This window comes from Anoplopoma fimbria, chromosome 24, assembly GCF_027596085.1.
Source record: "Anoplopoma fimbria isolate UVic2021 breed Golden Eagle Sablefish chromosome 24, Afim_UVic_2022, whole genome shotgun sequence".
Taxonomy (NCBI): Eukaryota; Metazoa; Chordata; class Actinopteri; order Perciformes; family Anoplopomatidae; genus Anoplopoma; species Anoplopoma fimbria.
The window spans coordinates 4547103-4560094 of NC_072472.1; the positions used below are offsets into that span (position 1 = coordinate 4547103).

The following is a 12992-nucleotide window of genomic DNA, read 5'->3' on the forward strand; positions in this document are numbered from 1 at the left end:
CGGCTGCTCTGTTTCCACTCACCTTCCATCAGAGACGCATGTGCACAGGTTTGCTGCCAGATACTTGGGGGGGGCTGTGAGGATGAGAGGAGATTTTTTTTATTATTCGTGTTGGTGTCATCTGTGTGCCTGCCACCTGGTATAAAACAGTTTTTCTGGAGATCTATAGCGTGGGGAAGGTTTCACTACTAAACATCGCTGTGTCCTATTTCTTCGTAGGAAAAAAACAACATCAGACGTTCATTGAGCAAGAGACTTTTAACTTTTCTCTTTTTACTGTGCTTCATGTAGCATTTTAACACCTCTGAATGATCGAATCATCCATTTAAAAATGTTTTTATTACCGTAAACAAAGATCGTTATTGATTGCAACAATTATGTGAAATCTGCTTTACAGCTCCAAACAAGGACAAATCTAACTTTGTATGTTCATCACACTACAGTTTGAATTCTATATTAGCTGTTGTCGGATATATTCGCTCTCGTTTTTGCTTTCTAAACAAATACATACGACGCAAAAAAAAAAAAAAAAAAAGGGAGGAGAGAGAGAGAGGGACAAGTAGCAACACTGTTCTTTTTATTTTTATTTAACAAAGCAAATTGTTACGTGTAGCACCTTTTTTCTGTGTCACATTTGTAAAAAGGGAGGCATGTCACTTTGGATTCAAACGGTTGGGGGAGTCAAGTGCCTTGCTCAGTGGCACTTCGTTGATAAATGTACAGATAATCCTTTTAGGCCAACATCACCCCGAAAGCTGAAATCCAACTTTCTCCACTCGGCTCCAGAATTAACACAAAAAAAAAAAAAAAAAAAAAAACTGAACTCCTGCTAATGATGTCTCGCTGTTCACTGTCTCAATGTCACCTCCAGAAATGTCAAAATATTATTTGCATGCAAATATCATCAAAGCAACCGAGTCAACTTACAGATTGTTGTGAGAAATAACACTGTTATCCAAGTCCGAACTGTTTGTTTTGTTGTTGTTTTTTTTTACTAAAAGTATAAAACTAAAAAAGAATGCATTTACACTGACAGCAACTCAGCAACCCGTGCTTTTCTTAAGCGGCTAATAATTGACCAATGTGAGCCACGGTTGACCACCACAGAAGAAAACAGTCTGCAGGTCTGGATGATTCTGCTCGTCATGCAGTAGAGATTGGGGTCGTTCTTCTCGTCCACTAGACAGTTCAAAGCTCCTGCTCGGTTGTCCAGCAGAAGAAACAGCATATTTGTTAGATTACTGGTACAAAGGGTTTCGCTTTACACATGTTTGTTTTTTTTTTACCCTGGGCTGAGTGTCATTTATGAGTTCTGCTACAGATACCAAAATTTTACATTTTACAACTCACTTTGTTTTTTTGTTTTACTAAACCTCATTTTGTGATCTGTTTTACAAGATTCCCAAATTTTCCAGAAAGCTTTAATGTTTAATTTTGTCTCATGACGAAGCAGCTGAAGAAAGGAGATACAGTCTTGAATTTAGTTTGATTTAATCAGCAGATATCTGATCAAAGATTAAATCAAAAGAAATCTGAGCGGATATTCATTTGCAAATTTTAATACCTGAAAGCTTTTGGTTCTCTTTGCTACAGACACATTTAGTTGAACTGTCCCAGCTGTGTATTTAGGCATAATTTCTCTTGTGGTTAGAATTCATCAAATCGGACCAACATTTTTAATTTTTGTTTAAACGTCCAGTTATCATGAACCTTTTATGTTATCCATCAAAACCAGTGGTTGCATTATTGGAAGGATACAAACTACAAACAAAGACATGTGTTTTACTTTATTGTCACGTTTTTCCCAAGAAATCCTGTTATCTGTATGAAGGGATGTGGCAGATAATGTTGTAGTGATAAAACTTATTTACAAAAGCTATCTTCTGACGTTTATTTGATGTGATATTTGTGTGACAGACATTTACCCCCAAACTAAAGCTTCAAATAATCTTATTTGTATTCTTGCTCACAGGTCAAACATATACTTAAAAATATTGTATTGACTTTGAATGGATCATAAACAAATGAGACCATTGCAGGTTGGTGCACCAATCTGCAGACAGGTGGCGCTGTTTCTCCAGAGCAAACAGCCAAAGCTGCAGGAAAAAGAAGTGAACGGGGGCGTTAGGAAAAGAACTTCCATTCCATTCATTGCCTTTAATAAATATGAGGAGAGAAGAACAACTACAATCACAGGCGTTAAACAGACTACACATCATCTCAATCATGGTCTCATTTGTTTACAACGTTCACGGTAAAGTATACGATTTTACAATAGTATGTATTGATGTTTCCTTTTCTACATGGCAAATCAATCTTTTAGGTTTTGATTTTAACAATGTCAAGGTCAAATAATGGTCTGTTTTCTTTTAAAGTTGCTCTTTAGGAACATTAACATAGTATTTCCCTTTTATCTGATGCAGTAGTTGGTTTAATATTTTTCATTTCACAAACACACTCAATGCACCGTAAATACAGTAAAAATATGTATGTATTCAAGTGTTTATTATTTGAAATCTTCAAACTTTGCCCCGGTGAACATTCAGGTTTTTGGCATTATTATTCATATACATGCATTTCAAATCCAGAGAGTGAAGAACTAGTGTAACTTCACTGAGTTGCTCTCTCATGAGGAAATATAAAATTGTTAAATTTGGTGCAATAATCTGTTGTCTGTATGTATGTATGTATGTATGTACTGTACTGTGGAAACTTTGATACTATCACTTTTTATTATCGTTGTATTTTTATACTTGTGTACAAGGCCTTCTATCACCTGGTTTGTTGATGTGCGTAGTGTAAACACGTCCAAACATCCCTTTCACCCTCCTTTACCAAAGAATATGACGTTATCTTAACCGTAGACATTTATGCTATTTGATTTTAAAACTATTCCAACTTCTCACACAGTAACCTGAGCATGACAGTTAGTGTGTAAAATGTAAATGAAAAAGCACTTGGAGACCACTATCCCAATTAAAGATTGTATCATTGTTTGAATTTGGAAAAAGAACCTTTAAATTGTCACATCTGAAGCGATTAAAAACCCCAGTTTCTTGAATGCATTGTAAATTGCTACACACTGACGATGTAAACTTAGTTCCTTGCATCTTATCGTATTCATATCACCTGTTATCTAACTCTGAAAGTAGTTCTCTTTTTAAATATAATTCTGATGTAGCCATGTTTGATATTTAACCGATATTTCTTTGTTGAGTTTAGTTCTGACACGATGCCTGACTGTTTCACATCTTGAAGTGTGTGTTTTATTGACGTTAGAATGGGTTTGACCTGTTTGTTTTTCAGGCTTTAATAGATGCGTATGATGATGTGAAGCCTGGTAAACACACTGGTAGGGTGCAAACATTTTGACATGTCACAATAGGAAACACTGTCAAGGCTTACTGAGACATATAGACGCTTAATGTTAACATCTGTCCTTCTTCTATGACGAGTTTAATACGTCTTTGCCTGTCTCGCTCCATTTTTTGGTTATCTTTTCCACAAGCTTCTGCAAATGAAGGGGGGTTTTCTTACTGAAAAGCTGAAGCCCATTTTGGGGACTTTTATGTACATATCCTGGTTTAACTGGGTATTTACTCCTGTACTGGAAAGCACCTTGTGTGATAACAAAACTAAAAGAATGAATATTATTATTAGTAGGCTTCTGGAACAGCTCCTCTCCACCAACAACTGAAAATGGTGTTTGGCAAAAGCAGCTAAAAACAGAAATAAAGTATTATTATAAAGTGTCATACGGGGCAAACCACATCCTGTTGAGCAGAGGCTGTGTTGGATTTTTATTAATTTGTGTTACTACAAATAAAAAAAACAGGATAGAAAACCACAAGAACATGTTTCAGCTTTTTAGAAAGGCCAAAAAAAAAAGAAAACTCATTGAGTTAGAAATGTTAACGGCACAAAGGGCCAGCCGACTCACTGGACTTCTACGAGCCATCCGATGGGCATCTCAAGGGTCCTTCAGACAGAGAATGTTTAAGACTAGGATTAGAATAAGAATTTAAGCAGGACTTCCTTTTCCGTAAGAATAACATAACAACAATTCTGTCATAATATCTCAGATATTTGGCATTTTGCTCTGTTAACAGGCTTGTTCTAAATGGAAAAGACCTTAACATGATAACAAATGGCTGATGTATTTAAGGAGCACCCTGAAGGTCTGTGCACATCTGTTTCACTATGTAGCGTTGAGTTTCTAATCTAAAATACTTTGTTAAATGTATGGATGTGATGCAAGAACTCATATGTTACAAAATACTGTTTATGTCTCGGGTTTTGTTTACTTGTTGTGAGGACAAGGAGGAAGGGAAAAGAGCTTAAGTGATGATTCTGGGCTGTGGATTACCTAAAATGGACTCAATAACAGGCTCATTTATTGACACTCTCAATACTTCAAGTGCAATCAGTGCACATTGTTTTTTTGTTTATTTAATATTTATTTTTGTTTTTGTTTCAAAATGTAGTGATTTTCTTCTCGCACCATAGTCAGCATTAAATCAACACACGGTCCGTTGTCTGTAGATGATGATTTCAAAAAAACATTACCTCACATTTTAAGTGTTTTCTGAGACAACGTGAAGCCAAGTTATTCCTGAAGTGTGATTGGCGAAGCTTGTGAAGCTTTCCATAATTCCCAATTTATTCTTGCATGATTGTTGTGGAATGTTCAAAAGTTGTGTAATAAATCCTAAAGTAACACATTCTGCTGGAATATTGTCTTAAAATGTTTTCCTTTGCAAAAGAGTCAAAGTTTTATTATAAATGGGGCTCATTTGATTGTGTTTGTTTTTTTGTCTCTTACTAAAATATCTTTAAAAACGGATTCATTAGAAATCAATTAAGTAGGAAACCGACAGATTTTCATTTTACTCTGACAGTAAAAGGAAGAACACTGTGTGTCTTTTTAAGGAAGGAATTAAATGCTGGCATGTCAACAATTTATGTATTTGCAGGATTTTGAACTTCACTCTAAGGAAGATTAGCAAAATACTTTTCAGAGGGTTACATGTAAAATGATATCAGTTTTACTGATGTACTTTTTTTGCATACATTTAAAACATAAAAAAAGTATTGTGATTTTACAATATCAGTACAGTGGCAGCACACAGACAGCAGTATGTATTAAAAAGTAAACACTAAATTACACAACTTATGCTCATGAAGATACGGTACAACTAAAAATAACTGTTTTATGTTTTTTATTAGATACATTTGACAGATGCTGAAAACAATCTGCGTAAATACATCTATACACACATTATTATTTTATTCTAATATTATTTTTCATACATAATTCAGCCTGTTGATATATAAAATTAATCCAATTTAAAGAGTGACAATAAAAAAAACAACAGATGTTTTGCGTATAAAATATTTAACATGCTCAGTATATACTAAAAAATGTTCTGTAAATATAACATAAAAGCAAGATAGTTAAATTCCTATAAAGCAAAAAATAAAACATTGACACATTTTCAATGAATGCTATGACGCAAACAAAACAATATAAAAAATCACCACAGTCCCACCGACTATGTTTGATTGTAGCAGTGCAGACACGCCTCTACATTTACTGATTAGAGATGAATCGTTCTCTGAACTCCTGTCTGCTTGAGCTAACACAACTCAGCATTGTCTCCAGTATTATTTACAATCCATAATCCAGGATAGAGAGGCTGAGTGAACGTGGTCTGGACTCTGTGGAGGAGAGTCATGGTTTTAGAAACGCTGTAGTAAGACAGAGTACCTGCACTGTGATCCAGATAAACTCCTATTGTGGAGGACTGAGGGCCCGAGACGGAACTATGAATTTTGTTATGTCTGAATTCATAACCACCACTGAAACATTTCAATGACCAAGATTTGTTATTAAATCCAAACCCACATTCATCCCTGGTCCCTGTTCTGCTAATATCTTTGTATGCAACTGCTATAAAAACTGTCCCGCTCCACTTCACCTCCCAGTAACAGCGTCCAGTCAGACCCTCTCTACTCAGGACCTGCCACCTTTCACAAAACCTGTCTGGGTGGTCTGAATATAACTGTTCTACTGCCATTAATGTTACTTTTCTGTTCCCGTCACTCAATGACAAACGTTTATGTGCCGTATTTGGATCCAGTGTGAGTTGACAAGAATATTTCATGAAGTCATCTCTGGTTTTGGGCTCTGCTTGAGGCAGTAAAACATCGACTTCAGTCACTGCCAGAGAGATCTTTCTGGATTCCTCACTCAGAACAGCCTGCAGTTTATCTCTGGCCTCCGACACAGCCGCTGCCACATGCTTAAATGAGTGAAGAGGATGGGTATCAATGCTGGGTAAGTCTGTAGACTCGCTCAGACAGGACAGCGAGGGGTAGCTGGTCAGGAAATGGAGGTGATCCTCTGTGCTTGAGAGCAGCTCCATCTCAGCGTCTTTCCTCCGCAGCTCAGTGATCTCCTGCTGCAGCTTTTCCACAAACTCTTCAGCTTGCTTCACTTGAGTTTTCTGCTGGGATCTGATCTGCTGCTTCACTTCAGAGCTTCTTTTATCAATAAGACGCCTCAACTCTGTGAACATCTTCTCACTGTCCCTCACAGCTTCATCAGCCGAAAGATTGATAGCCCCCACCCTCTGTTGAAGCACTTTGACATTTGTCTCGGTGTCCTGGACTCTCCGTTGGATCTTTTGCCGACTCGCCCTGAGCTCCGTCTGCCTCTCAGCCCTCTCTGCGGCAGCGGAGACTGTGTCGTGACCTTTATGGTCATCCATGGAGCAGAGATAGCAGATGCACTGCTGATCAGTGCGGCAGAAAATCTTCATCACCTCGTCGTGGCGAGAGCAGATGTTCTCCTGGAGCTTTAAAGTGGCTTCAACCAGCTTGTGTTTCTTTAATGGAGCAACATCGTAGTGAGGCTGGAGGTGTTGCTCACAGTAAGAGGCCATACACATCAGGCAGGACTTGAAGGCTTTCAGCTTCATCCCAGAGCATAAATCACAGGCCACGTCTCCAGGTCCCGCATAGGAAGGATCAGATGAAGCAGCTTGGAGTCCTACTTCCTTCAGTTCCTCCACTAACTCTGCTAACAAGGTATTTTTCACCAGGGCAGGCCTCGGTCTGAAGCTCTGTCTGCACTGAGGGCAGCTGTGCGTTTCCTTCTTCTGATTCTCCTCATCCCAGCAGTCTTTAATACAGCTCATGCAGTAGCTGTGCCCACAGGGGATAGTCACCGGATCCTTCAGGAGATCCAGACAGATTGAACAGCTCAGTTTTTCTCGATTCAGCTGAATCCCTTGCTGTGCCATTTCTTCTCTAGACGACAGCGAGTGTCAGTAAGTTTCGTTCTCTGTTTCCAGATAAAAGCTGTTATCATTTCCTCAATGTTTATCCACTGATCTGCAGCGTATGGGCTTTTCAGCTCTTACAGTTGATCACATGGTCACATGGAATAGACTTTGAGCAGGAGGAACCTCCCCTATAGCCAATAAAATTAAAAAAAAGCCACAAAAGTGTCGTAAGACAGAGCGGTTATGGAAAGCCACTGGGCTAGAAGTGCATCGCACATATCTCAAAGATCTCAGAGTTTCTTTTAATATTGCAGTAAAGGAAGCTAGAACTGCTTACTTCGCAAACTTAATCTCTTTCTCAAATAAAAATCCAAAGGTTTTGTTTGACACAATTAATAGAATTGTTTCACTGTCTGTCTCTACAATATCATGCTTTTCTAATGATGAACTCCTCCGAGGCTGCAGAGTCAGAATCCTCGAAGAATGAGGCAAGGTGGACAGGCAGAACCCTTCTGGGGGGGCGAACTGGAGGACGACCAGTCCGACGGGGCCTCTCTGGAGGTCGGGCGAGGGTCTCTGGAGACTGGGTCTCTCGGACCTGGGGTTCTGGCGGCAAGGCGGGAACAGGAGAAGGAGAAAGCTGCGGCCCAGCCGGGACTGGAGTCGGCCGGAGCGCTGACGGGTCAGGAGGTGCAGGCGTCGGTTTCCCAAATAGAATAATAGAATATACTACGACTTATAATGCTACTACTTCCACTAATACTACGTAGAGTATGTAGAGCACTAATAAGTAAACATTGAATAATCCAAATTAAGTCCATAGAGACATGGTAAAAACAAGGCACCTTATTGACTTTAGCCTACCATTAACTCAAATAGCAAATTTGTGTAAAAAGAGCGACTTTGTTGAATTTTGATTCATTATTTTCTGTGAATAATGCATCAGAGATGGGTTTTCCTGTTATTTCTGGGAACTTGTAATAGATTATTTTATATAATGAATTTATTATTTTTGGTTTAACAATCATACATAACTGTAACAAGTTTCTTACCCTTTTTATTGATAAGGTAATGGCTATTAGGTCCAGTATTCAGCCTGGGACTTGCTCAAGAAACTCTAGCACCTCTTATTCGCCTACTGTTCTGGAGTCTTTCCAGCCTATCAGCCTACAAGACCTGATGGCCTTAATTAAGAAAATCAAGCAAACATCTTGCCCTCTAGATGTTTTAACATCCTCTCTATTTTTGAAAGTTCTGCCAATTATTGGCCCTGCTGTAACATCGATTGTTAATTTATCATTGTCTACCGGAAGCGTCCCCTGCTATTCTAAGCATGAAACTATCCAGCCTGTTTTAAAGAAAACAAACCTAGATCCAGCTTTGCCCATGAACTACAGGCCAATAGCAAAACTCCCCTTTCTTTCTAAAATCTTAGAAAAGGTTTTGGCTAACCAACTTACTGCTGCACTGGAGAGGCATAACGTGTACGATAAGTTCCAGTCAGGGTTTCGTGAACATCACTCTACTGAAACCGCTCTCCTTAGGGTTTCAAATGATTTATTGATGTCTTCTGATGCAGGTGATTGCTCTGTCTTAGTACTTCTCGACCTCAGCTCTGCATTCGACACTGTAGACCATTACATCTTCATTGAGAGTCTACGTCATTGGGTAGGCATTTCTGGCATAGCATTGGACTGGATTTCATCGTACCTCACTGACAGAAGTTTTACGGTCTCTGCTGGAGAGTTTGTGTCTGATACCACCAAACTGCCATGTGGTGTACCGCAGGGCTCAGTCCTTGGCCCTTTGTTGTTTTCTTTATATTTATTACCTTTAGGAAAGATTACAAGTGCATATAATGTGGCATATCATTTATATGCGGATGACATACAACTCCGTCTTTCATTTAAACCCAGTGAGGTTGTTAGTCTTTCTAAGCCTCTAGACTGTGTAAATGCTATAAGGGACTTGACAGCTAAAACTTCTTTACAACTTAATGCTGATAAGACGGATGTCATGAATATTTCACCGGATGAAGTTGTCCCTATTATCGAGCACAGCATTGGTCCACTCATCTCTGCTGGCAACTCCAACCTGCGAAATCTAGGGGTAAGTTTTGACAAATCCTTGTCGTTTGACCGCCATGTTAAACAGCTGTCCAAAACTAGCTTTTTCCACCTCAGAAACATTGGTAAACTGAGATCTCTTGTATCACAATCTGAACTGGAGATGCTCATACATGCATTTATTTCCTCCCGCATTGACTACTGTAACGCCCTATTCTCCTCACTCAGTACATCTGCACTTAACCGTTTACAGTCAATCCAGAATGCTGCAGCTAGACTACTGACTAGGACATATAGACGGTCTCACATCACCCCCATTCTCAAATCTCTCCACTGGCTCCCTGTTGAATATAGGATACACTTCAAAATTCTCACCCTTACTTACAGATCACTACACGGTCAGACTCCTGCATATGTAGCAGAACTTCTTCATCCCTGTTTTCTTACCCAAGCACTCGCCTTAGAACTCATGCTCCAGGACTGTTTTTAACTTACGTTTTTATTGTTTATTGACTGTCTTCTGTACCTTTTTAACACGTTTTAATGTCTTATGTCTTGTTTTTATTGATTTGTTTTTGTTTTCTTGCTTGACTGCAATTCCGCTGCTGTTAAGCACTTTATGACCACTGTCTGTGAAAAGCGCTTTATAAATAAATGTTATTATTATTATTATTATTATTATTATAAAGCTTTCCATAATTCCCAATTTATTCTTGCATGATTGTTGCGGAATGTTCAAAAGTTGTGTAATAAATCCTAAAGTAACACATTCTGCTGGAATATTGTCTTAAAATGTTTTCCTTTGCAAAAGAGTCAAAGTTTTATTATAAATGGGGCTCATTTGATTGTGTTTGTTTTTTTGTCTCTTACTAAATATCTTTAAAAACGGATTGATTAGAAATCAATTAAGTAGGAAACCAACAGATTTACATTTTACTCTGACAGTAAAAGGAAGAACACAGTTTGTCTTTATAAGGAAGAACAGTTTATTGATTAAATGCTGACATGTCAACAATTTATGTATTTGCAGGATTTTGACCATTCATTAATGTTTTCCCCAAAAATTGTCACCATGTAAAGACACTTGACTTCACTCTAAGAAAGATGATTAGCAAAATACTTTTCAGAGGGTTACATGTAAAATGATATCATTTGCACTGATGTACTTTTTTGCATGAATTTAAAACATAAAAAAAGTATTGTGATTTTACAATATCAGTACAGTGGCAGCACACAGACAGCAGTATGTATTAAAAAGTAAACACTAAATTACACAACTTATGCTCATGAAGATACGGTAAAATTAAAAATAACTATTATTTATATTTTATATTACATTCATTTGGCAGATGACCAAAAAATCTGCGTGAATACATATTTACACACAACTCTTTATTCTAATATTATTTTTCATACATAATTTAGACTATTAAAATGAAATGAATTAAATTTAAAGAGTGACAATAAAAAAAACAGCAGATGTTTTGCATATGCAATATTTAACATGCTCAGTATATAATAAATTTTTTTTATTAAATATAACGTAAAAGCAAGAGAGTTAAATTCCTATGAAGCAGCTAAAAAACTATCTTCTCACAGGTTCATTGAATTGCTCTGACACAAACAAAACTACATAAACCCTAGAAATCAAATTTCACAAAGCAAGATAGTTAAATTGCTACAAAGCAAAAAAAAAGACATTTACACATTTTCAATAAATGCTATGACGCAAACAAAACAATATAAATCCTAGAAGAAAAAAATCACCACAATCCCACCGACTATGTTTGATTGTAGCAGTGCAGACACACCTCTACATTTACTGATTAGAGACGAATCGTTCTTTAAACTCCTGTCTGCTTGAGCTAACACAACTCAGCATTGTTTCCAGATTTTTGTGGAATCCATAATCCAGGATAGAGAGGCTGAGTGAACGTGGTCTGGACTCTGTGGAGGAGAGTCATGGTTTTAGAAACGCTGTAGTAAGACAGAGTACCTGCACTGTGATCCAGATAAACTCCTATTGTGGAGGACTGAGGGCCCGAGACGGAACTATGAATTTTGTTATGTCTGAATTCATAACCACCACTGAAACATTTCAATGACCAAGATTTGTTATTAAATCCAAACCCACATTCATCCCTGGTCCCTGTTCTGCTAATATCTTTGTATGCAACTGCTATAAAAACTGTCCCGCTCCACTTCACCTCCCAGTAACAGCGTCCAGTCAGACCCTCTCTACTCAGGACTTGCCACCTTTTAAGAAATCTGTCTGGGTGAGCCAAATATAACTGTTTGTCTTCCATTAATGTTGCTTTTCTGTTCCCGTCACTCAATGACAAATGTCTATGTGCCGTATTTGGATCCAGTGTGAGTTGACAAGAATATTTCATGAATTCATCTCTGGTTTTGGGCTCTGCTTGAGGCAGTAAAACATCGACTTCAGTCACTGCCAGGGAGATTTTTCTCGACTCCTCACTCAGAACAGCCTGCAGTTTATCTCTGGCCTCCGACACAGCCGCTGCCACATGCTTAAATGAGTGAAGAGGATGGGTATCAATGCTGGGTAAGTCTGTAGACTCGCTCAGACAGGACAGCGAGGGGTAGCTGGTCAGGAAATGGAGGTGATCCTCTGTGCTTGAGAGCAGCTCCATCTCAGCGTCTTTCCTCCGCAGCTCAGTGATCTCCTGCTGCAGCTTTTCCACAAACTCTTCAGCTTGCTTCACTTGAGTTTTCTGCTGGGATCTGATCTGCTGCTTCACTTCAGAGCTTCTTTTATCAATAAGACGCCTCAACTCTGTGAACATCTTCTCACTGTCCCTCACAGCTTCATCAGCCGTAAGATTGATAGCCCCCACCCTCTGTTGAAGCACTTTGACATTTGTCTCGGTGTCCTGGACTCTCCGTTGGATCTTTTGCCGACTCGCCCCGAGCTCCGTCTGCCTCTCAGCCCTCTCTGCGGCAGCGGAGACTGTGTCGTGACCTTTATGGTCATCCATGGAGCACAGATAGCAGATGCACTGCTGATCAGTGCGGCAGAAAATCTTCATCACCTCGTCGTGGCGAGAGCAGATGTTCTCCTGGAGCTTTAAAGTGGCTTCAACCAGCTTGTGTTTCTTTAATGGAGCTGCATCGTAGTGAGGCTGGAGGTGTTGCTCACAGTAAGAGGCCATACACATCAGGCAGGACTTGAGGGCTTTCAGCTTCTTCCCTGAGCATAAATCACAGGCCACGTCTCCAGGTCCCGCATAGGAAGGATCAGATGAAGCAGCTTGGAGTCCTACTTCCTTCAGTTCCTCCACTAACTCTGCTAACAAGGTATTTTTCACCAGGGCAGGCCTCGGTCTGAAGCTCTGTCTGCACTGAGGGCAGCTGTGCGTTTCCTTCTTCTGATTCTCCTCATCCCAGCAGTCTTTAATACAGCTCATGCAGTAGCTGTGCCCACAGGGGATAGTCACCGGATCCTTCAGGAGATCCAGACAGATTGAACAGCTCCGTTTTTCTCGATTCAGCTGAATCCCTTGCTGTGCCATTTCTTCTCTAGACGACAGCGAGTGTCAGTAAGTTTCGTTCTCTGTTTCCAGATAAAAGCTGTGATAATTTCCTCAATGTTTATCCTCTGATCTGCAGCGTATGGGCT

At 39.1% G+C, this 12992-nt stretch overlaps 2 protein-coding genes across 2 annotated transcripts; both read right to left on the bottom strand.

Annotated features, from left to right (window-relative positions):
- Positions 1-5066: 5066 nt before the first annotated feature.
- On the bottom strand, positions 5067-7337 carry LOC129114083 (tripartite motif-containing protein 16-like). Its single transcript, XM_054626601.1, has one exon. The coding sequence runs from the start codon at positions 7302-7304 to the stop codon at positions 5637-5639; it is 1668 nt and encodes a 555-aa protein (XP_054482576.1). The 5' UTR covers positions 7305-7337; the 3' UTR covers positions 5067-5636.
- Positions 7338-10342: 3005 nt separating this feature from the next.
- Positions 10343-12992, bottom strand: LOC129113414 (tripartite motif-containing protein 16-like). The gene has a single exon (XM_054625685.1). The coding sequence runs from the start codon at positions 12883-12885 to the stop codon at positions 11218-11220; it is 1668 nt and encodes a 555-aa protein (XP_054481660.1). The 5' UTR covers positions 12886-12992; the 3' UTR covers positions 10343-11217.

What these genes read in the sequence shown, in the direction of transcription:
- LOC129114083 (XM_054626601.1), bottom strand. Translation starts at nt 7,304, where the DNA reads ATGGCACAGCAAGGGATTCAGCTGAATCGAGAAAAACTGAGCTGTTCA.
- LOC129113414 (XM_054625685.1), bottom strand. Translation starts at nt 12,885, where the DNA reads ATGGCACAGCAAGGGATTCAGCTGAATCGAGAAAAACGGAGCTGTTCA.